The 25,896-nt window shown below is 41.7% G+C and overlaps 1 protein-coding gene across 4 annotated transcripts in view; it reads right to left on the reverse strand.

Moving 5' to 3' along the window:
- The window catches only part of sobpa (sine oculis binding protein homolog (Drosophila) a), a 343,731-nt gene that overhangs the window by 102,351 nt on the left and 215,484 nt on the right, over positions 1-25,896 (reverse strand). For all 4 annotated transcript variants that reach the window (XM_041187129.1, XM_041187128.1, XM_041187130.1 and 1 more), the window contains exons 4-5: positions 17,451-17,602; positions 5,451-5,516 (exon numbers count right to left, since the gene is read on the reverse strand). In XM_041187129.1, the coding sequence (XP_041043063.1) occupies positions 5,451-5,516; positions 17,451-17,602 (218 nt within the window). The remainder of the gene's footprint in view (positions 1-5,450; positions 5,517-17,450; positions 17,603-25,896) is intronic.

Here is a 25,896-nt window from a genome sequence, read left to right on the forward strand (position 1 = left end):
CAAGCCAAAGGCAATGGAAATATAAAGTCCATTTAATTTCAACTGTGATGCAAGGACAGAGAACAGCAGTGGTGTGCACTTTGGCTGTTGCTCCAGATTCAAGCCCATTACTTCTATTGCTCTTTCTTTTCTATTTCTTTACCCCTCTGGAGCCCTTTTCTCCTCTACATTTCTTGTTAGTAAGTGATGCCTCCTTTCATTTCTTCCCTTTTGGGTATTTTGCACCTCCAAATCCCTATCCTAACTCTTACTACTCTCTACTGCCATCCCATGCTTGATCCCAGCCCTTGGACAAGCCCAATCTTCCCTCTCTTGGCATTCTCAAATGGGATCATCAAGGCATTCAACTGCTGTCTCCAAAGAAGCAGCAACCCCAGCTGCTCAATTCTTTACTCTTAACAACCTTCCCATCCCGCACAAATGCTGGGGCGGATCTCACAAACCTCCTTCCCATCTCAGTTAACCCGCCCACTACTTCCCCCCTTAGACTCTCCCAGCTGATTGACAATCAATATCCCTCTCCATATTTCCCTTGAGAATGTAGTTCACTCACAAATAAGGACCTTGCCATCTATTACCATGTGTTAGGTCTCCTTATTTTCTCTTATAGATTCCTATGTCCACATTTATTGTGGTCTTTGCCAAGTTAATTCAACTTGCTAATTGCACAATCTGGCACTTGGGCTCTTTGAATTCCCTGAGCATGCATTGTGAAATGTTATTGTTTTTTCTTAACTAATATCTCTAATGTTCTAAAAATACTTTAAACTAAATATAAAAATAGTTTTATGATAATTAAATTGATTCATCCAATATAAGAGCTTCAGGGAGAGAATGGGAAGGTGGAATGAGAAAGAGAGAGGAAGATGTAATTATCATGCATAGACAATTTGCATGATAAAGGTGAACATATAAAAACATTATAATGGAGGTATACAAATAAGGACAGAATTTGTGACCTTAGAACACAGATTGAATTACACCTACACAATCTAGTTCACTTATCCTCCAGCATCGGATCCTGCCTCACCTGAAGACCACATCTGATCCTGATACCCCAGGTGCAATACCATAGAAAATCAACCAGTCGTTTGGTAGTACAGAACGTGTGTATTACTGAAGAAAGAGATACCTTATTGTGACAGAAACTTGGATCATGGGTACAATCTCCTTTGAGAACCTCACTCTGTTCCATTCCTCTCATCTGTCCTTTAAAATCCACTTTCTTCATTGCCATTCCAAGTCCCATCCTGAGTTTTTCATGGAGATATACTTAATCCTTTCCTCCCTCAGTCTCTGAACTGCTGAGCCTTGGTGATTGCAGCCACCATCTCAATGCACTTTGCCCTTTCTCCCCAGAGTTTACTGCTCTCCTGTCCTCCCTTAACTTAGCCCTCCAATTATACCCTCCTATCCACATTCACTGCTGTACCCTTTCGCCTTCTGCCCCTGTCATAAATGTAATGTAATGGGTTAATAGGATAGTTATGGTAATGGGTGATGTAGACCATGATGTAACAGTGACATCAACAGTCATGTGCTAGACACTCGGGAGAAAGGATGGAATAGTCTGTACTCATGAGAGGCACACCTACTTTGCAACCTATCATATACATTGTAAATAAACCATTTGAAATAACTACCAGATTAAGAATACTATCTCTCTAGACAGGATAAGCCATGCACACCAGAGCCAGTAACCATGCCACCAGTATATGAAACAATAAAGTCCTTTCCCTTGATACCGATTCCATTCCCCTCCACAACCAACACTTCAGGCTGAAACAGACCAGTCATAACCTCAGCATCTTAGCTGACCCTGAGTAATGCTTCTGAGCCTACATCTTGTCACAATAACTGTTTATTCCACCTCTGTAGAATTGCCAGGATCTGACTCTGCTCAGCTCATTAGTTGCTGAAACCCTCATCCATGCTTTGTTAACTTCAGACTCGACAATATTTCAATACTCTCTTGCCCAGTTCCTACCCTATACCGTCTATAAATTTGTGCTCTTCCGAAACCCTGCAACATATATCCTAATCCACATGAAGTCCCACTCATGTATCACCCCTGACCTATGCTGGACAAGTGTAAATGATGTAGTGCAGCCATTATCAGAATGAATAACTCAGAGGGCTGAAAGCCTTATTCCTGCTGCTAATACTTATGTTTCTTGGTGACATCCGGTTTACCAACACCTCAAATTTAACATTTTACCTTGTGTTGAAATTCCTCCATGGTCTTTCTCATCCCTGTATACTTGTTCAACATTACAATCCTTAGAGAACTCTGTATTCCTCCAACCCTGGCATCTTACGCAGTTCCGCTCCCTTTCTCCTACGATTGGTAACCATGTGAGGGCCTTACAATCAGAAATTGTCACCATCAACTTCTTTGCCTCTCTTTCTTCCCTTAAGATCCGCTTTAAAACTTTCACCAAGCTTTTAGATACCCCTGTATTACCTCTTCCTTTGGCTCAGTGTCAATTTTTGATGAATATGCTCTTGTGAAGCACCTTGAGACGTTTTCCTACATGGAAATGTGCTATATAAATGCAAGTTGTTATTGTTGTAATAAGCCTCAAGAAAGACTAAAGAGGACAGAGAGCAAACAAGAACCTGTGGCAGGTAATGTACCACTTATAAGCTCCTTCAATAAAATAACTGGATGAAGGATTGACAGTTCTAGGTATGTATGGACAGAGACAATCAAAATTTCATACAGCATAATGGTTTCTGTGCTGCTGTATTGGTGGAGGTGGTGGGGGAAGGGGATGCATACGGTGGGGGCAAAAGGAGTAGAATGTCAACCCTGAACAGCATTACGATAAAAATGGATAGATATTGTCAATTTTTGCTCGATTATCCATGGAGATCAGGCAGCATTTATGTACAATTTTCCCTCGGAAGATTAAAAGTGTTTGGTAGATTCCATGGTAAAGGCACATTGTGCACCAGCTTGAGAGTGGATGCCAAGTGGCTGATTTTCTGTCCAAGCATTCTCACAATCCTATGCTCAATATACATCATTTATAATCCTGCTCTTTTATAGTCTTATTATAGAAAATATCTTACTTAGAGCCTTGTAAACAGGGTGAGCGACAAGGCAATGTAGCCAATTGAAGCTGATGGGCTGATATGGCTTTGACTCCTCATGCACTCAGATTACTATGGAGACATGACAGGCGGAAAGTAGCCATTTTCCAATGGGGGTGGGGGGGGGGGGGGGGGGGGGAATGCTGGGATGGCAGGCTGGGGTAACAAAAGGAGAATGCTGCCCAGAACATTCATGTCACCCTCTTAGCAGCTGCTCCAAGCGATATTTGCAGAAACCTTTGAACTGGTTACCTCCCCAAACCTCTGGAACAGTTGGAGAAACTACAGAGCGATTAGCCTCGAATCACCCAAATAAAAGAGGACACTTTGAATCCAGTGAGGTCTTTCTGCGCCCAAACAGTTAATCTGCGTTTTTCCCTGAACAGCTGCTGGGTGGGTTTGCAAGTTTCAAAGGATAAATCTCTTTTAAAAAAAAGACATGTATATTTAAATCTGTTGTGGGTGGCAGCATCATGCCGATGCTACAGCTGTGGACAAGAACATCTTAAAATATAATTACAGTAAAAGGTTTGAAGAGTCACAGAGCAGAACATCGGATGAAAAATTTGTTTTAAAAAAGAAATCTCAATTTCTTACCCCGACCTTGCATGTTAATTTTGAGTGAAGACCAGAAGATGGGAGTCGCATGAGGGGAGACTCATCAGTGACACGCTCATTAGCATGTTCACTTAGCTGACATTTGCACTTGTTCCTATAATCATTTCACCTAATCCCTGTTGAGTCCCTCTCATCATCCGGAAGATCACTGGTTAGCTGCCTCATTCACATATGGCACGCACATAATTATACTCATTCCATTTTGCAGTCCATAAATATGACGACTTCCTGGCTCTTTGCCACCAATTTCATCTGCACTAAATAAGCCAGAATGTTGCAGAAAAAGGAGGGGGGGGGGGGAGAGTAAAAATTTGGATTTAAAGCAGTGTCAGAAGGCTGGGGGGAAAAAAAAACAAGCTCCATCTTTCCACTGACATACATTTCCAAACAGTTTTTTGTGCTTAAGACCAAATAAATAATAAAGCATCAACAATAAGAAGTTAGATTTTAAATCATTATTTTTTTTCCTTTCGCTTGCTACTTTGACCGCTTGTCAACCACTGTCAACCATCAGTGTTACTCCATGATCAGTCAGCCAGAAAACGGGGAGGGCGGTGGAAGGAAAGTAGCTTTCATGTAAAAAATGTGACAACTAACACTAGCTCTCTCCCCCATCTCCCCTCCCATACAGGAAATGTCCCACTGCAAGACTTGCCATCCAGCCTTGGCAGCTCTCAAAACTCAGTGGTGTGTGAACTTAGTTGTCTCTGTCAGTAAATAAAGATACACAAGTAATAATGTTGGACAAAGCCTTTTTCAGTCAGAACTGCTTAGAGTTTACAACTGATTACACTACATCAAACAGGAGTGACATTCTCTGATGCGTTAATGAAAGGTTTACCAAAAACCTAACTTAAAAAGTACTATAAAGCACTTGAGCATATTCGGAAATCAATAGCAGTGCAAATGAAGTATTATCATTAGTTACTGGCATCAATCAAGTTGTGTGAGAGAGAGAACGATTGATATGCAAGATTGGACCAAGTGGCTACCTGCCTTATGACAGTTCTAGTACCTAGTGTTGAGTCAGGAAGGGCAAAATGAAGGAAGGTAAAGACACCAAAACTAAATGATGTAGAAGTCCCATTAAAAAGGCCAACTCAGTCTGAACTTTCCCCCAATTCAGTTCATAGACTGTACTTTGTAACTATTAAATCAATTGGATGCTGAAACAAGAAGGGACCATATTTTTTTCTTTCTCAATTACCTTTCCTTTGTTCCCTTCTTTTCTTGATAGTGACACTTATTCTCCACTGGTTTCCACAGGTACCAGCTGCATTCTGGTATCTCATCCAAGTACCTCTGCATTGGGTGTGGCAGGCGAGACAATTATTGTTGGGGGCATCACAGCCAAGGCTGGTTCCATCCTCATCTGACCATCACCGCTTATCAGTGGTCACTGGGCACTGAGATCCTGGGTGACTCTAACCTCACTCCAGCAGAAGGGTCCAACTCAGCTGGATACAGCTAACTCAATACAGGCCAGGGATCACGCCTGGAAGTTAAGTTCAGCTACAAGCCACGTGATGCATTTGTCATCCCTCAGGCTGGAATTAACCATTTACATATAGAATCACAGATATTTCAGTTTAGGCAGAGGCCATGTTTTAAGGCCTTGTTTTGAGAACATCCCATACAAGGATTTTTTCACATTAATGACCAGGTTAACGAATGTTCAGTCACATTTTTAAACACAACACTATTTCTATATTATGAAAGTGATCATTGAATATCACCTGTTGAACACGATGGGACCCAGGGCTACTTTCAAACGGCCAACCTTCCGCAGTAAATGGCATACTCTGGCCGCATCACATGAAATGATATAAATACAAGGTAAAAATACAGAAACTTTATCAAACGTTCACAAATACAACATTCACTTGTAACTGTTAAATATGAAGAAAAAAAAAGCCCCACGTGCCCTGACATCACCAATTCACAGCTGACCTGGAGCATGTGTTCAGCTGGGTAATCTATTCAGTGGTGAAAGCTGGAGATTCTGTCTCTTTGCATACACAGAGGAGTAGTACTTACATCAATTCATTTCTTCATTGTGAAAGCTTGCAAATTCTTGACAAATTTAATACTGAACATTTTTTTGCTGCTGCAATAACACATTGCATAGCATAGAAAACTTGTGATAAAAGGTGTACCTCTCGATCTACGTGTATTTAGAAAATTGCTTTTATTCATGACAACTAAGGCCGCAGCAGCTGTTATAAAGGTGCTTACACCTAATGGGATCTTTTCTTAGTAAGTTAAGATAGAGTTTTGTACTCTTACCTCAATGGTGATCTAGTTTCAAGGCAAAGGGCTTTTTTTCCCCAAAATGGGATCGCACTGGACTCCAGAAAAGTCAATTGAGGTATGGGAGTAAATGCAAGGACTGTGGTTTGTCTGTTCCTCATACCCTCGTATTTAACCTTTTGTTTACCCACTCAAAGCTTTAAAAAAAATTTTTAATCCTCCTGCAACGCATTAGCTGCCCACCTGACAAAATTGCTACCTTGAAAGCAGTGATCGGGATATGGGAATCAAGGAGATAAATACACTTTTGGCCTCTACCGTTCATTTTAACTGACACTGATTTTTCTTTTAGGGGTTAAAAAAAAGTAGCAAAAATATACAGCCAACTAGTAAGGGAAAAAAACAGCAAAAAAATACACAATGTATGCTATTCTGGTTTATGTTAGTATGTAATATATATAGTTCTTAAAAAACCCCTTTTTTAGCTAGTAACATTTTATCTCTCCAACTTTGCACCTCACAGCGCTTCCTTCTCGTGCTGAGAACGGGACAGGCTTAACCCGTTACATTTACAAGAATTCTGGCAGCTGCACATCTGGGTGTACGATGTGCCTTTCTAGGTAATGTTCTTGCTTCAGTCCATTACCGCAAGGGTGTCCATTCAGTGGTCTGATGGAAAACCATTAAGGTGAAAATCCGCAAATTAGGTGAATTTCAGGAGAAACTTTTCCACAATGTGTGCATAATGCATAGGCCTGTCGACAGTTTATTGTGAAATTAATAACCAAATATATGCTCTGTGCATGGTTACAAACCTGCAGCCCTATTTCCAAGCACACAGGTATCTTAATTTTGATAATGACTGAGTATAATGTTCTGGCACCTTACTTTTACCCAGCCTTAGAAATATGGCGGCGGTCACCAGTCAGCACAGTAACCAATGGCCTTTACAGTTATGTGCTCTGTTCACCGTCTGAAATAAAATCTGAATTAATAAAAGTGTTGGCTTATAATTGTAGGGCCAGCTGAAAACTTCTTGCACACCAGGAGAAAGAGAGCACTGTGAATTAAAATTCACTGTTCAGTAAAGTTATCAGTGCCAGTGAGGGGAGAGGCGCAGATACTGAGACAGAATTTGGCACAACGGAAGACCTGGGACAGAAACATACAAAGTAAATTTTGGATATTTTAGTCCCAGGCCCTAAAAAAAATATACTTTAAGAAAATATTCCCATTCTTACAGTATCGGTTAATGGGGTTCCAATTCTGGACAGGAGTGGCCGATTCCTTAATGGTTACAGGTTGGCATATTTGGTATACATACACCTGGAGGCAAATTATAAGGTTGTAATCTCACCACCCGGTCTGTACACTAACTCCCATCATTTGAACCTCGAAATTAGGCTTACAAGCTTCTCAAATCAAAATGAGATAACAGGTGTTTTAAAACAAAAGTGACTCAGACCTCAAGATATGCGATGCAAAGTTGATGGGGTGTGTGATTTGGTTTCAAATGTTTTTGAGCTCCTTGCTGATGGAGATTATCAGTGTGGATGTCACGTCCCATCCAGTCTGTGTGGATGTGTGATGACATTGTGTTAAAAGTCCATCCAATGATAATCAACAGGCTGACTGAAAATAACATGGTCAAGATGAATTAGAATGTTTAGATCACAAATAATAAAATGACTGGCTCTGAATATACTCCAGGAAAAGCTTTCCATCCTAGATGACATTTATTTTTGGGGCTATGTGGTGTAAGCAGTAGAGCACTGGGGGTATAAAGAATACAAATAAATGCAGGTAAATACAGCGGCCACAGAGCTGGACATCAGCAGCAGGAGGTTCAGTGAGCCAACCTCATTCTCAGTGATGCTCTCAATCCAACTTTACCTAGACATACTCCAGTTTCAGGACATCCTGGTTGTGTGGGAGCAGGTAGGAATTGAAAGCAAGTATGGAAAAATGAAAGAAAAAGACAGGCATGCCAAGAGGGAAAGATAGAGAGACAGGCAGAGAAAAAGATGCAGAGGAAGTTGGAGGCAGGAACAGAAGGAGAGGGAGCTGGACAAACAGACATACAAAGAGAGTGACACACACACAGGAAGATATACAGAAGACAGAAAGCAAGATGGAGAGAGGAAAAGAAAAGGGTGACAGAGGACAGAGAGAGAGCGCAAGAGAGAGAAAGAGTGAGAGAGAGAGAAAGAGAAAGACAACAAAGAGAGACAGACACGGAAAGCGAATGTTGTACACTGCCGCAGATGGACAGAGAGGGACAAGGAGAGTGAGCGGGGGGAATAACAGGGACAGGGCAGCAGACAGACGAGAGAAGACAGACAGAGGGACTAAAGGTTAAATTATTGTTGCAATCACCCTCTTCCAAACAAAACAATAGAGTGGGAGCAATTATGGAACAAATAACAAGCCAAGCCTGGTTCTCTAATGTCTCTAAGGTGCAATGTAGCCTTTAATATTGGTTTAAATAGTTGGATTTTAAAATGATCAGCAATTAATTAGCACTGTATAATATCATCCAATGGTCTCGTATTTGAAGTCAATAAAACATTATGTCACCGACATTATCTGAACTATTTTTATTTTGGCTTTTAAAATTAACATTGTAATATTTGTATAGAGCAGAACTGAATATTTATACTGAATGGGGTACTGCAATTTTTCAATAGATGATAGAAATTTATCAGGAGGCTTGATTGCTTTTAAACAAAAGGAGATTTTATTGATTTTCATAAGCAATTGATCTTTGACAGTTGTGAACCACAGTCCTTCAGACCTCAACTTGACTTTTAGCAATGTGAAATTATGCTATTTTATTGATATGATGAACTAACTTGAATAAATGGGCCATCTAAAAATTCTGTAACCAACACTGAAAAGCTCCAATTTTAAATTACTAACCAACTAAATATTTCAAACTCTGAGTGCACGATCGCTGTTGCTGGGTTTCTACGTCAACAGTGACATGCCAGATAGGAAACAGAGACCTTCTCTTTAACTCTTTGAGGACTGCAGTAACATTTCTGCACCAATGGAAACAATTAAGAAAAAAAAACTCAAGGTTGCAATATCTTGGTTTACCTTGGATTAAGAAAACATTCTACAGTTGCGAACATTTTTCCAATTCACTGCATTAGAAATTTACAGAATTTTTTGGGGAGGATGGTAAGATGCTGTAAAACACAAAAGCTAATTGGATTTTGTAAACGGCAAAGGATACTCAGTACTCAAAGGGTTAAAATTTGCAGAGAAGATGCAGTCATCTGTAGAAGTACAACATTTCAACCAAGAGAATTTGTTAACAGTTAAAACAACAGTATGGTAAATTATCAGGCTCTAATTTCTGATTCCCTTTACAGCAATGACAGATGTTCCTAACTAAAACTACTGAGCCCTAACCAATACAAGACGGACTAACATCCTGTTTTCCATTAGGATCAACTCTTAGAATCCTGTGAGTTCACTTGTTCAGTCAGGATCAGGTTCACTGGCTCCTGGTGAGTTTACTCATTGCTCTGTTATGACATAGTCATGTCAATCTTCAATCATCTGGCTTTCGCTTGGCTAAACTTGCCTTGGGAATATTTTCCAGCTGATCAAAACCCAATTTTTTTTCCCCCACAAGTTGGTCCCATCTCCAAACAGGGAGAAGACATCAATAGGATTTAATACAGAGATTAAAAACAAAAAAACTGCGGATACTGGAAATCCAAAACAAAAACAGAATTACCTGGAAAAACTCAGCAGGTCTGGCAGCATCAGCGGAGAAGAAAAGAGTTGACGTTTCGAGTCCTCATGACCCTTCGACAGAACTTGAGTTCGAGTTCAAGAAAGTGTTGAAATATAAGCTGGTTTAAGGTGTGTGGCGGGAGCTGAGAGATTCCCCCCCCCACACACCTTAAACCAGCTTATATTTCAACTCTTTCTTGGACTCGAACTCAAGTTCTGTCGAAGGGTCATGAGGACTCGAAACGTCAACTCTTTTCTTCTCCGCCGATGCTGCCAGACCTGCTGAGTTTTTCCAGGTAATTCTGTTTTTGAATAGGATTTAACAGTTTAGTTTTTGAAAAAAAAATTAAAACGTAGGCTAGATAAAATTAAAGTCAAACTCGAAGACAGAAAGTTAAGATAGTCTGAATCGGTCAGACCACACCTTGAGAATCATGCCCAATATTCTGGTCAATGACACAAAGAGACTCCATCCAAATATTAGAAGCAGCACAGGAAAGAATTACAAGGCTGATTCCCAGTATTAAAGAACTGCAGAAGAGGAAAAGATATTAAGTTATATAAAAGACAATTTATGGAAAAGTTAGATCCATTAAACTAAATTGTGAAAAAAGAGGAGGGGACACAGTTGAAACTTACAAAAGGATAATTTAAGACTGATGTCAGGAAATTTGACTTTATATAACGAACAATCAATAGATTGAATGGACCTTCCAGGTGACGCAGTACAGGCAAAACCTGAGAGTCATTTATGAAACAATTGGATATTACAATGTGAGAGGCCATTGAGTGTTTCTGGATGGATGAACTAAGATCATTTAAACAGCCTTCTTCATCCATTTCAATTTTGTGAAATGAGAAATAATTTTTTTTTAAACTTCGATACTGCGCTGAAAAGTGCCTATTTACATAGTTGTGTAATAATCTTAAATGACATTTCTGAAATGCAAGTAGCCTCATTACTGGAACAGTATGGCATATTTCAGCATCCCAGTGTGTGAGCTTAGAAGTTCAACAAGAAAGAGCAATATTTCCCTGTACCTATTTGCTGGTTAACAGCGATTAATTATTTGAATGCCACTACTTTGTTTTTAAGAACATCAACTCACTTCCAATCACCCCATTTCATTTTTTTTTTGGTAAGCTTTTGTTTTTTTAAAAAAAAACTAGTTATGGATTCAAGCCTTCAGCAGAAAAGACCCATTTCTGAGGAAACTATTGGTTATTTGGAACATGCTGATGGTAACATCGACCGACTTCAGTCTAGCTGCGCAAATAATTGAGTAGCTGGCTGAGTAGGTTCATTGGTTTTATGGTGCTTTCCATATCAACATTATTATAGAAGAAAACCTCTTCCGACATCTCATGTTATTTGCATCCCAGTGCTAAGCAGTCAATATCCAATTTAAAAACACCACAAGTAATCCATTTGAAGATTAAGCTGGGAACATGATATCTTAACTCTTTTTTTATATTAAAACTAAACTCGAAACTGTGCACATTTTGACATAGCAAAACATCAGGGATAAAAATGTGTTTATCATGCAGCGTTAACCTTTTAGGGACCAAGTGAATAGATAGTTCTCTGACTGAAAAAGCAGAATATAGGAACTGTATTAAACTACAGGACATCAAGTGAAAATAAATACTGAAGCTGTAAAGAATGCGCTGCACTGATTCACTATCGTTTTTCAAAAACTTCCACTTAAATTGTGAAATCGTCTTGTTGCATTTCTTATTCCATTTTTAAGAAATATCTTTTGAAAGGGACTTTGTTTTAAAGTTCTGTGATTGCAGGCTGCTTTCCGTCATAAAGCAATCAGCCTTTTTTAAAATTGCAATAACATAGAAATAAACACACAAGCTTGAAAATCATGGAATTCCATGAAACTGAATAGACAGAGTTAAGCAATGATGACTTCAGGATTTTCTTCCCCCCCAAAATCCAAGCTGCGGCAGCCACTGAAGAATAGGGGTTGGGGTGAGGCGCTGGGGGAGAATTCTTCTGTGCCCTTGAAAGGGTATCTGATTTTGCTAACCCTGAGTGCACAGAGGAAACCTTAGTCTGAGGTTTGTGTTGGAAAAGTTAACAAAAACCTGAAATGGTGTGGGGTCAGGCAGGATTCAATCATTATTCCATCCGCTGTGTTTTGTTTCTTTACCACCGACAGTGGAAATGTCTGTTTATAGGCACACTTGTGCCCATGTTTAAAACAAGACTCGTGGTACCATGTGACGTTTAATACAATGCTCCATGCTTTAAATTTGTAAAACATTTGTCTATTGAATTCCAAGAAACTGTGCAATCAGCTGAAAAAAGTCCTGCACTGGGCTGTTTCTTTTATTACTCATTCATGGGATGTGGACCAGCATTTATTGCCCATCCCTAGTTGCCCTTAAGAAGGTGGTGGTGAGCTGCCTTCTTGAACGGCTACAGTCCGTGTGGTGTAGGTACATCCACGGTGCAGTTAGAAAGGGAGTTCCAGGATTTTGACCCAGTTACAGTGAAGGAGCGACGATATATTTCCAAGTCAGGATGGTGAGTGTCTTGGAGGGGAACTTCTAGGTGGTGGTGTACCTATCTCTGCTGTCCTTGTCCTTCTAGATGGTAGTGGTCATGGGTTTGGAAGATGCTGTCAAAGGAGCCTTGGTGAATTCCTGCAGTGCATCTTATAGATGGTACACATTGCTGCTACTGTGCATCAGTGGTGGAGGGAGTAAATGTTAATGGATGTGGTGCCAATCAAGCAGGCTGCTTTGTCCTGAATGGTGTCAAGGTTCTTGAGTGTTATGGGAGCTGCATTCACCCAGGAAAGTGGAGATATTCCATCACACTCCTGACTTCTGCCTTGTAGATGATGGACAGACTTTGGGGAATCAGGAGGTGGGTTACTTGTCACATGATTTCTAACCTCTGACCTGCTCTTGTAGCCACAGTATTTATATGCTAGTCTAGTTCAGTTTCTGGTCAATGGTAACCCCCAGAGTGTTGATGGTGGGAGGTTCAGTGATGGTGATGCCATTGAACATCAAGGGGGGGATGGTTGGATTCTCTCTTGTTGGAGATGGTCATTGCCTGGCACTTGTGTGGCACGAATGTTACTTGCCACTTGTCAGCCCAAGCTTGGATATTGTCCAGGTCTTGCTGCATTTGGACATGGACTGCTTCAGTGTCTGAGGAGTCGCGAATGGTGCTGAATATTGTGCAATCATCAGTGAACATCCCCACTTCTGACCTTATGATGGAAGGAAGGTCATTGATGAAGCAGCTGAAGATGGTTGGGTCAAGGACACTACCCTGAGGAATTCCTGTAATGATGTCCTGGAGTTGAGATGACTCACCTCCAACAATCACAACTTGAACAACGGACAGATTTAGTGAGGTGCAGATGTGAGCATGGGTTGATTTGATTTCTTTTTCTATAGTTTCTAAATAACTCATTAAAATTATATTTTAGCTGGCAAAGCACTCAAGTCTGGTTATAATATCGTTGCCTTTCCACAGCGAGTTTGACAAGGCCAGCCTGCAGGGGGAACATCTATACAGTTTTAAGTGGAGTATTGGTTAAGATTCTTCTGGCTCAGCCCAGACATATTCTGCTCAGGCAGAAGGTGAAGCGATGCAGATTTTAGGCAGAAGGCTGAGGGATAGAGTATGTCTGATAGGCCTTGAATGAGAAAGAACTTGAAACATGTCCTGCCAGTAAGGTACTAATCTCAAGAACAAATAAACATACTGACTATAGTATGGCCAAGCGAGGGAGAGAGAAAGAGAAGCCGAGCCTGCTACGTAATTAGGAAATAATAGCGCAGGCAAGAGATGCCAGCAATGGTCCCTTTAGCTCATTTGACACCAGAACATTGCCCAGCATTTCTGTAAGAATTAAATGGCAGTGATTTCCACCCCAGTGCGCAGTTTTTTTTTTAAAAACAAACCTATCAAAAATAAAACAAGATAGCAGATGCTGGAGTTATTTTAATTAATTAAAATCATGTGACTAATTGGTCTCCACTGGTAACTGCTTCCTTAACACTAATGGGCAACTGTGTTAAATGCAGCTCGGAGGCTATACATACAATCCTAGCATTACAACAGCTGTGCTCAAAGCAGCAACAGCAGTGCCCAAGCCCACACCTGTCTACATTATGGTATTTATGGCTACCTACCGTGAGGCTTCTCACGGCTTCTGGTTGCAAGGGGAATCTTCAAAATCCTATTTTCTTTCAACAAAACCACCCACAAACCATCATTCGAGGGCTAGAGGCCACTTAATTTCATTTTCTACTGCTAATGTCAGCATTAAACTGATTGACCACAAAAATTGCATCCAGTCAACAAAAATGCAACAGCTTCAATATTTTCAGTAACTTGATCCCAGCTTTTTTTCTTAAAGTTGCACAACTATGGTCAATGTTGCTGCTTACATGGACTTGGGTAAATAATGTTTTGATTATTCTCCACGTAAACAAGATTGAGAGTTACAAATCACAGGCAAAACAAGCCATTCACCGATGTTTCCCTTTTTTTTTTTTACTTATCCACTTACATTATCACTTCCCACTGACTTCAATAGGATGTGTTCTCTGATCCATTTTGCTCCACTGATTCTAATAGTGCCAGTGGGGGATATTCAAAGGCATGAACGAGACATCAAAGTACACTTGTAGTATTGTTTCAGAACTGTATAAAAAAGCTGCATCTTTTGTAATGAGGCTGTTTTACTTGTAGCTGCATGAAGGGGTGGGGAGAGGAACAGATGTAAGCAAACATGGAATGAGAGGTTGTGATGCAGCAAAGAATCATAGAAGGCTTTTTGACCCATGAATCCATGCTCCTGCTATTTCCCCACTTCCTTTTAGCATATCTTCCTTTTCAAGCAAATTCCAAATCCCCTTCACACTAACAGTGTCAGTGCTGCCATAACATCCATTGCGCTAAAAGTACCCATGACTTTTATGCTGATCCGCTGTTTACATTTATATACCTCACCCCTGAGGTTTGCATGCTACATTTTAATGAATTTCAAAACACTTGTAGAAGATACAGACTGATGTTCCTATGTTTGATTCTAATTGGTTCTTGATATCTACTTTACTTAAAGAAATAAAATCGTAGAATAGAGTAAAATGACATTTCTGATCTGATCTCCAGTAAGGACTTAACACGTCAACACATTGTACAATAGAATGATATGACCCAGGAGGTGGCCATTCAGCCCACTGTGACTGCACCAGCTCTTTGGAAGAGCTATCTAATTAGCCCCATTATCCCTGCTCTTTCACTGTAGCCCTGCAACTCAATCAGCCCTATGAAAGCTCACAATATATCGAATTAACGGTAGCGTTTACAGCACAGTGTGGGAAAAGCAGAAACACTGCCATGAATGTTATTGAAAAAAAAATGTGCTATGTAAACGAGCAGCAGCTCCTGCTGCACTGCCCACGCAGCCTGGCCTGCTCGCAGACATTGGCTCCTCTGTTAGTATGTGAAATGTCACTCAGCTTGAAAATATAACAATCAGATAAGAACTTTGCGGTGCCAGATCTTCCCCAGTACCTATGGCGGTGAATATGTTTTTAAAGTTTATAATGAGTGTTTAAAAGAATTAAAGACTGCAAATTGGAATCTTAAAAATTCAGCTTAAACAGAACTGGGTGGCTCAACTGAACTAAGCCAAGCTAAGCGTTGTCGAGTCTGATTTCCACAAGCTACTGGAGCCATTTCATTGTTAGGATGTGATCCTAACTTACCTCTAAGTCAGTAGGATATTATTTGCCAACATATTTTGGAATGACCTAACCCAATAAATGCAGAATGACTTTATTTTGCAGTTCAGAGCAATAAATGTCTTTTCCATAATGTGGCCTTCTTAAAGTGATCATTTTCAGTCAGGTTGCGCTAAGTGCTGTGATACACTAATGAGAGAAAAAACAGATGTGTGCCAAACGCCTCAACTACTTACAAAACTCTTAAGAAGCACTGCACTCTACTTCACTGATATCACTCCCATTCAGCAACAGTATCAGGTCACAAGAAGAATTCCCTGAAGCTAAAAGTATTACAGGCCACCTCACTCTTTTTACAATGACAGCTTCCACATTCTTTGAAACAATATACAAACAATGAAAATAGCAAGATACAGGGTGCATGCATTGAAGAAAGAAAACATTTACATGACAATGTTGTGTCATCATTTTAAAAGAAAACTACAGATTATATTTTCCAGTTCAGCAGTGAACAGTCAAAAAGCCCCAGAACAAAGGATTCACACTTCCATCACAGGCACTGACAGATATATCTGAGAGCAAAGAACCACTGTTACAGCACTATTGCAAATCAAGGCAAACTCCTTTTAGCAAGGTATTGGCTGAGCCAGCAGACTGTTCACTAAGTGAAAGATAAAAATCCCTCCTCTTCTCCTGTTGATAGACCCAGCATCTGAACATTTTTCCATAACCTACAGCCGCAATTTCCACCTTAAAAGTTTAACAGCAAACAGTTGACTGTCATAGCAATCTGATGTTTAAAAACAAAATCCTGATTGAGCTCGGTTTTGTTTCTGCAGTACTGGAATCTTGGGTCTACCAGTTTGGTTACTGTACCAAACAGAGGCTCATTGATGGTCATGGGGAAGTCAATTTAACCTGTTTTAACCCAACAATTGTGAGGGAGTGGTGAAATCAGAATTCCTACTTATTGCCATTTCAAATTTTTTTGTGAGATTGCACAAATGCCACATTTAATATGAGGTCGCTGCACAATTATTGCTTTCTGGAAATCCTCACGCGCAGAATGAAAAACTAGAATCAATAACCTACTTAAAGCATTACCTCCACTGAACATTAACCTTTAAAAATAAACAGCATGTTTTCTCCCTCTCTTTTCTAAATTAAATCGCAAACAAAGATAATGCCGATATTTCCTCACAGGCTTCTCTGGAACCATGAAAGACAATTTCATTTCTTGAAGCTAGCAGCTCATTGAGCTGGGTAGTTTGCACAGATACTAACGAACACAAGATTGATTCTCTGATGCTTATCAGACTCTGAAGTGTGAATTCACGAATTGACATTTAACTCCTTTGAGCAATGAGTATCCTTTACAACTTCGCAAATTTCTTTATACAAATGATTGTCAAATTCCAATTCTAAATTAAGCAACATTTCAGCGATGTATAGAACCAGAAATTACTCCTTCATTCACAGCACTCATTCACCCAAAGTGAAACACTGGACAGCTTGCTAGCTCAGCTAATCTGATGCTTGCCTGCCAAGTGGGTGATAATGGTGTCGAAAGCCCCAGGGCGTGCTGTCCCCATTAACAGGCAGAGCTTTTCCCCTTTGTGAGCATAGCTTTGTCAGGTAGGAGGAGCAAGGAGTTTGAGAATGGAGAGGATGGGTAAAAATTCACTTTATCCACCTTAGCCTTTCCAAACCAGCTCGCACCAATCAAACTCTTCAAGATTGGAGGAGAGTGCATGGTGGTAAGGAAGCACCATCAATAGAATGGGAGGGCAGAACGAAATAGCAGAAAACGTGGAAATCAAAATATATAAAACTTTAAAATCTAGTGCAGAATTACTGTTGCAGTCCTCAAAGGGTTGATTATGTTATGATGGATACATTTTGCATTCCTCTTATTTAAAAAAAAATTGATGAACTATGGGTTGTCTGAGAATTGTGTGGTGTGAATTCCAATTGTTGCTACTGTCTCTCTGCTCAAATGTATGGCCTCTTACCTTATTACGTTTGAAATAAGCCCGCCTGCAAGCTGCAAAGCATTTTTCACTGCAGAAACTTTTCACTTCACTTCCCATACTAAGGGAGTAACGCTTAATCCCCAGCTTCTGGCACCAAGCACAAACTATCTGCACATTTATCATTTCATCATCTGAAACACAAGAAAAAAACACACAAAACATCATGAGAAAAAGCATCATCAGTAAGGACTGATTAGCCCAATGCAATTGTGTCTATTCCTGTAGAAGTACAATGCAACCATTCTGGATGACAATACATACACTGTAACCTCTCCAGTTTGGAAAGCTATTCTTTGGAAACACCAGTTGTTCGGATATTATTTGAGCAAACCCAAGCCACTCACGGCATCATTTTAGTACAGTACTTTGAGAGCAGAAACATGGAAGATACAGTATTTGGATAAGCAAAACATTTTTATTACTGTTTTATAATGTTTTATCAGTGTTCTACGCTTCAGGTAATTATTTAAAAATAGTGGTTTCTGATTTACATACTCATGATTATGCATTCTAACTTCATTCTATGATCTAGAAAATGCCAAAATCTGGAAGTGTCTTGGTCCCAGGCATTCCAGACTGGAGAGGTTACAGTGTATGTGTTTTTAAAGCAACTTTATTGTAGGCAATGAGCTTCTTCTATTCCACTTTTAGTGCTGAGTTATTCTGGAATTTAGAGAACAGCTGAGCTGTTTGGCTCTAACTCAATGCCCCAGTCGCATTCCAGTAAGGAGGACAAGAAGCAGAACTTTATAATATATCCTACCTAATAATCATTTACAAAATTCACCCAAGAGCATTAAAGCACAATCGTCTCATTGGCTGCACGTAAGCTTATTAAATCTATAGTGTAGGGAAAATTAATGACCACGTAATTCCTGTATATAATATGTACATGATAAAATGTATTGCTGCTTTTTGAGTCACAAATTATCCTTGTTAAAAATTCAATTGGGTGAAGTCATGCTGAGCAATATTAGCATACGAATATTTCAATACATTCATATGCAATTCCATAGACTTTTATAAAAGCAAAATACTGCAGATGCTGGAAATCTGAAATAAAAACAGAAAATGCTGGAAAAATTCAGCAGGTCTGGCAGCCTCTGTGGAGAGAGAAACAGAGTTGATGTTTCGAGCCTGTATGATCCTTCTTCAGAGCTAAAGGGACCATAGACTTTTACTTTACCAAAGGCATTGATCTTTTTATTTTAAATGGGTTTGGGGTAAAATAGCAGATCAAGAAACTTCTTATAAAACACATTTAGGCGCTTGAGCACACAATTTAAACTTCACTGAGACAGTCATTACCTAGACAGAGTTCATTATTGAGACTGCTGTACTATTGGAGGTGCTGCCTTTTGGATGAGGCATTAAACCAAGGCTCCTGTCAGCTCTCTCAGGTGTGCCTAAAGAAACCCACAGCACTGTTTAAAGGAGTGCAGGTGAGTTTTTCCTGGTGTCTTGGCAAACATTTATCCCTTTACAAACATCACTCAAATAAATTATCTGGCCATTACCTCATTCCCGATTGCTATATGAAAATTAACTGCAGTGTTTCCTACATTACAACAGTGACTACACTTTATTTGTGCTACAAGGCCCATAAAGCACTTTGGGGGCACCCCAAGATCGAGAAGAGTGCGAAAAGAAGGCAAGTTCTCTCCTTTTCTGTATGATAATACTGCATCATATAATTACAGCCCACAAGTGAAAATGACTTATTTGTGAAACAATACATGAACATACAGAATTGACAAGCAGGAGAAGAACAATTAGCCCATTAAGTCTGCCCACCCACCTGATGAACGAAAACATCCTGGTTTAATCACTTCGTCTATCCACCAACCCTCTGCAACCATCCTGTTATTTTCCCAAAGCTCAAGGTGTCAGCCCTTGACCTAGTAACAGCTATGATACAAAAGTCACATTGTGTGTGTGATGCAGTGGGAGAGTGAGGTGAGAATGCAGGTGTAGCAGGCTATTAGGAAGGCTAATGGAATGTTAGCCTTCATCGCAATTTGAATACAGGAGTAGCGAAGTCGTGCTTCAATTGCATAGAACCTTGGTTAGAATGCACCTGGAGTACTCTGTGCAGTTTTGGTCTCCTTACCTTAGGAAGAATATCACTGCCATAGAGGGATTGCAATGAAGGATCACGAGACTTGTTCCCGGGATGGCAGAACTGTCTTATGAAGAGAGGTTGGGCAAACTGGGCCTGTATTCTCTAGAGTTTCAAAGAATGAAAGGTGATCTCATTGAAACCTATAAAATACTTAAAGGAATTTGGTTGGGTGGTCTAGAACTAGGGAACACAATTTCAAAATAAGGGGGAAGTGACAGAGATGAGGAGAATCTTTTTTATTCAGAGGGTTATGAATCTTTGGACCTCTCTACACCAGAGAATGTTTAAAGCAGAGAATTTTTTATTTGTTCATGGGAGGTGGGTGTCACTGGCTGGGCCAACATTTATTGCCCATCTGTTCAGAGGGCATTCAAGAGTCAACCGCATTGCTGTGGATCTGGAGTCACATATGGGCCAGACCAGGTAATAATCCGTAAAGAACATTAGTGAACACAGCTAATTCACTGTGTGCACATTTTCAACAAGCTGCATTCATGATTAATGCAAAACTGCAGTCAATAAATTATTTGACTACATACTTAGAATAAAATGTTTTTTTATAATTTCATACCAATATCAAGTCAATTTCACCACCCTATCTTCCCCCAATGCCCCTGCAAAACACTAAAATATAAAGATTTGTGCTCTGTGTGGGTTGTTAAAGATGAAAGTATATTGGCCTGTGTTTGAATCTGAACCATAAGGTTGTTGACATATCACTCATATGACCGATTCCACATACTCTTGCCATTCTCTTTCCATCCTATTTAATCTATGTGGGCTATCAATGCATCAGCCTTCATTAGAAAAATTGGCAATTCAGTCGATAGGATTGCAGCCCAATGGAGATTTTGTGATCAGGCATACCCAATGGGAGGCAGCATGTGCTGGTTGCGAAATTTACGAAATTGCCAGGAGCCTTGATTTTTACATCCACTAATTTTAACAATCAGAAAATCACTTGCTAAAGCATACCTGCTGGGATCACCAGAAAGCAAAAGCAGCTTTGGTACGTATTTCGATGATGTGTCAAGATGTTCAGAACTTCACACAGTCGTTTGATCTTCCTAAACTGACAGAGTTACTATAACTTGTTTAAGGCTGCAGAAAACAGCAGAAGTTGATATAATTGACCTGGCCATGGAGCAGCAGACTTAAAATTACACAGAAAATGCCAAAATTCTGGTCCTGCAATGGAAGCGATAATTCTCAATGGATGAGCTTGACCATTTCCTGCCTGAGCTATTGGGTGGAGTACTTTCTCTTTGACAGAAGCATGTGAGGTGGGAGATGAGGGCCCTCCTCTAAAGGGGGATTTAAGGAGATAAATTGGTGGTGTGCATTTTTTGTTGAGCAGGACTGTTGATCGCCATGCTTTAAGTATTAAAAAATTGCAGTTTACTTGTCCACAGCCCCAGCAGCAGATAAACCATTCTAATCCATGGAGTATAGAGTTTTCATTCTCTCACTGTAACCACACTCAATTCCATCTTCCAAGAGATTTGATAATGTGCCACGTAAAAGGTTACTGCAGAAGATAAAAGCTCATTGTGTTGTGGATAATATATTAGCATGGATTGAGGATTGGGAAAGCAGAAGGGGGATTTGAATACCAGCCCCCATGGCAGATTTGGTGGGTGGGGGCATTTAATCCAGTGGTTCCCACTTCTACCCAGCTAAGTCCGTGATGGGAAGGCCGTGCCTCCAATCAATTGAAGCCCATAAGTCATGCAACAAGACCTGGACAACACTCAGGCTTCGGATGTTAAGTGACAAGTACTATTTGTGCCAGGCAATAACCATCTCCAACAAGAGAGAATCTAACCATCTTCCCTTCACATTCAGTGGAATTATCATCACTGAGTCCAACACCATCAACATCCTGGGGGTTACCATTGACCAGAAACTGTCCTGAACCAGCCATATACATACTGTGACAACAAGAGCAGGTCAGAGGCTGGGAATCCTGCAGAGTAACTCACCTCCTGACTGCCCTAAGCCTATCCACCATCTACAAGGCACAAGTCAAGAGTGTGATGGAAAACTCCCCATTTGCCTGGATGAGTGCAGCTCTCACAACACTCAAGAAGCTTGACACCATCCAAGACAAAGCAGCCCACTTGATTGACACCCCAAGCACCACCTGAAACACTCCATCCACCACCGACGAACAGTAGCGACAGTGTGCACCATCTACAAGATGCACTGCAGCAACTCACCAAGGCTCCTTCAACAGCACCTTCCAAACTCCACGACCACTATCATCTAGAAGGACAAGGGCAGCAGATAGATGGGAACATCACCCTACCTGGAACTCCCTCCTTAACAGCACTATGTGTGTGCCTACACCACATGGACTTCAGAGGTTCAAGAAGGCAGCTCACCAGCACCTTCTCAAGGGCAATTAGCGATGGACAATAAATGCTGGCCCAGCCAGTGATGTCCACATCATGTGAACGAATAAATTTAAAAATAAGGATCTCAACCCACTACTGCTGGAATTAACCAAGTGGCGGGCCCAGGAGTTGGGGGGTGTGGAATGCTCGCCAGGCAGGTAGCAAACCCATGCAGGGTTACGGGCTCCCAGCAAGGCCCCCTTGTTCAAAGGCACTCGGTGCCTGATCGAGAGATCTGGTATCAGGAAGGGGTGGGGGGTGCCCACTAAGAGCCACCTCCCTGTCCTTACTGCCGGCCTCCCCTTCGCTACCTCCCTGCGACCCCATGGCCTGCCACAACTCACCTACGACATGGGATCCAGCAACAAGACAGGGCCTCAGGTGGGTGTCGTAACAAGAGCAGCCACCACCTCCCCGGTGATGCTGCTGTTTAATAGAGCTGCCAGACTCTGATTGGCCAGCAGCTCTTGGTAGTTTGGACTTCTACCCTGATCCTGGGAAATGCCCACTGCTGTCGAGGCAACGACTGCCCTTTAATGAGGTAACATGGGGCTCTCGTCAGTCCAACCAGCTGATGGGAGAGACCCTAGTTGCTTTAATTAAATATCACCCACAGAGTCGGGATAAATGGATTATATTCGGGTCGGCAAACTTTAACTAGCATTGTACCACAGGGATCAGTGCTACGGCCTCAACCATTTACATTAATGACATGAAAGGACCAAGTGTATTTTAGCTAAATTTGCTGAAGGTACAAAGATAGGTAGGAAAGCAAGTTGTGAGGAGGATACAAAGAATTTTCAAAGGGATATGGATGGGGTAAGTGAAGGGGCAAAAATTTGGCAGATGGAGTATAATGTGGGAAAATGTGAGGTTGTCCAATTTGGCAAGAAGAATAAAAAAGCAGAGCGTTATTTAAGTGGAGAGAGTGCATAATGCTGTGGTACAGAGGAATCTGGGTGTCCTCGCACATGAATCACAAAGATATCCAGCAGGTACAGCAAGTAAATAGGAAGGCAAATGGAATGTTATTCTTTATTGCAAGGGGGATGGAATAAAAAAAGTAGGTAAGTCTTGTTATTACTGTCCAGGGCATTGGTGAGACCACACCTAGAATATTGTATACATTTTTGGGCTCCTTTATTTTAGCAGAGATATACTAGCATTGGAGACATTTCAGAGAAGGTTAACTAGGTTGATTCCTGGAATGAAGGGGTTGGTTTATGAGGAAAGGTTGAGCAGGTTTTCATTGGAGTTTAGAAGAATTAGAGGTGGTCTTATTGAAATGTATAAGATTCTGAGGGAACTTGACAGGTTGGTGCTGAGATGATGTTTCCACTCGTGGAGGAATCTAGGACTGGTGGGCGGGCACAGTTTCCAAATAAGGGGACTCCCATTTAAGTTGGAGATGAGGAGTAATTTCTTCTCTCAAAGGGTCATCAGTCTTTGGAATTCCCTTCCCCAGAGAGCAGTAGAGGCTGGGTCATTGAATATAATCAAGGCTGAGTTAGACAGATTATTAATCCATAAGGGAGTCAAACATAATGGGGATGTGGGGTGAGGTGTGGTTGGTCAAGCTGGAAAGTGGTGTTAAGGCCAGAATCAGATCAGCCATGGTTGTATTGTATGGTGGAGCAGGCTCGAGGGGCCAAACAGCCTACTCATGCTCCTAATTTGTATGTTATTAGACAATGGTTCAGTTCTTAATCCAATTAACAGTAATTGTTTTTGCTTGGATGAAATTCCACATGTGCAGCAATTTGAGAAAAAAAACTTTAGCTTGAGGCATGTTAATTTCATACTCATGTCGTCACTTCTCCACTCAGCCCAACATAAATAATCCGCTTGCTTGTAAATTATCCACTTCTCCCAAGCATTGAGGAGTAACAGGCTGCTATCACTGTGCACTCTCACCAAGGGGAAATACCAGGGAACCAGACCTTATATCAGAAATGCTTTTGGGGAGGCAGAGGGGTTGCAAGTGAAGTGCAAACAGTCAAAGAATCCGGCAAGGCCAGTGCTGTGAAAGACAATAAACCTCAGGATGTTTAGTCTGGGCGGCGGGGGTCACGGGGCCAATAAACCATTGGCAATTTCTCATTCTGTTTCCTGCCTGGTAGCTGATCTAAAGGACAGCCTGGTCGAAGGACGTGAGAAATAACAATAACTGGAGATCTCAGCTGTTGGAGCTGGTCTTGACAATCAGGGGATGGTGGGGTGGTATAGTGAGATTGAGAGGTTGATTAGAAGGGTCATCGACCTGGAACATTATCTCTGTTTCTCACCACAGATGCTGCATGACCTGCTGAGCATTTCCAGTATTTTCTGTTTTAATCCTATAACTAACCATGACTGGATTCCACCCCTGCAAAGCTAAACCCCGAGGCAACCTGCTCACTCAACCTGCAGTGAAATCGTGACAGTCGGCCATAATCACATTGCCCCCGCATTCAGTGGGCCAAGTCCTCTGGTCTCCAGATCGTCGGAGACCAGGTGTAGGACTGAAGATGTGTGTCAGGACTCTATACAAGTCCTGACGCGCGGACCCATGTGAGAATTGCCCGGGAAGTCTCACTTCTGATGGGCAATACCCAGTTAGTGCTAGAGTCAGAGACTTGGGACAGTTCCTTGGGACTTAACTGGGTACTTATCCATGAAATGTAAGACAGATTAAAACCTAATGTACTATCTAGTACCACACAACCAACTCACCAATCATGCCCCTGACCCCCGCCCCCACTCCCAACTTAAACACCCTGATTCCCCGACTTAAACCCCCTGACCACCCACCCGACTAAACCCCCTGAAGCCCCTCCAACTAAACCCCCTGACTTCGCCCCACCCCCCAACTAAACCCCTGACCACCCCCACCCCCAACTAAACCCCCTGACCCCTTCGGACTAAACCCCCTGATGCCCCCCCAAGACTACACCCCCTGACCCCCCACCCCCCACCCAACTAAACCCCCTGACCCCCCCCCGAATAAACCCCCTGACCTCGTCCCCCCAACTGAACTCCCTGACCACCTCCACCCCTGACTAAACCCCCTGACCACCCCATTAAACCCCATGACCACCCCGACTAAACGCCCTTACTACCTCAACTACACCCCTGATCTCCACCCCCCCCCCCACTGACTAAACTCTGACCACCCAATTTAAACCCCCTGACCACCCCATTAAACCCCCTGACCACCACCCCACCCCCCCTCCACCGCCGGCTAAAACCCCTGACCACCCCGACTAAACACCCTTACCCACCAATTAAACCCCCTGACCACCCCGACTAAACCCCCTTACCCCCCAATTAAACCCAGACCACCCTGACTAAACCCAGTACCCCCCATTAAATTCCGACCACCACGACTAAACCTCCTTACCATCCCCCCCATTAAACCCCAAGTACCCCAATTAAATCCCCTGACCACCCAATTAAATTCCCCCTGACCACGTGACTAAACTCCTTGACCACTGGGCTAAATCCCCTGACCACCTGACCACCACACAATCATATCCCGAACACCCTCCCGAATTGATGACGCCCATGACTACCAGCTCTCGACCCGACTGCCCAACTACCAATCCCCACCCATCTATCACCTCATTCACCTCCCAACTCACCCACTATATCCACTTTAACCATTCATCCACTCACTCATTTACTAACATTCAAACTTGACCTTTAAACTTACCATATGGCAACTAATGTAATAGAAAGGAGTGCGTCCTGTCTTCACCAGGCTCTACTCTGCTCTGATGAAGTTCCCAGATGGATGCTGCATTGCGCATTTCTGTCATGTCCCAGGCCCCGCCATCACTATCCCTGGATATACCCTGTCCCACTGGCAGGACAGGGTCACCAGGCATAGTGGCACAGTGGTATACAGTTAGGAGGGAGTTGCCCTTGG

The sequence above is a fragment of the Carcharodon carcharias genome, chromosome 5, assembly GCF_017639515.1.
Source record: "Carcharodon carcharias isolate sCarCar2 chromosome 5, sCarCar2.pri, whole genome shotgun sequence".
Classification (NCBI taxonomy): Eukaryota; Metazoa; Chordata; class Chondrichthyes; order Lamniformes; family Lamnidae; genus Carcharodon; species Carcharodon carcharias.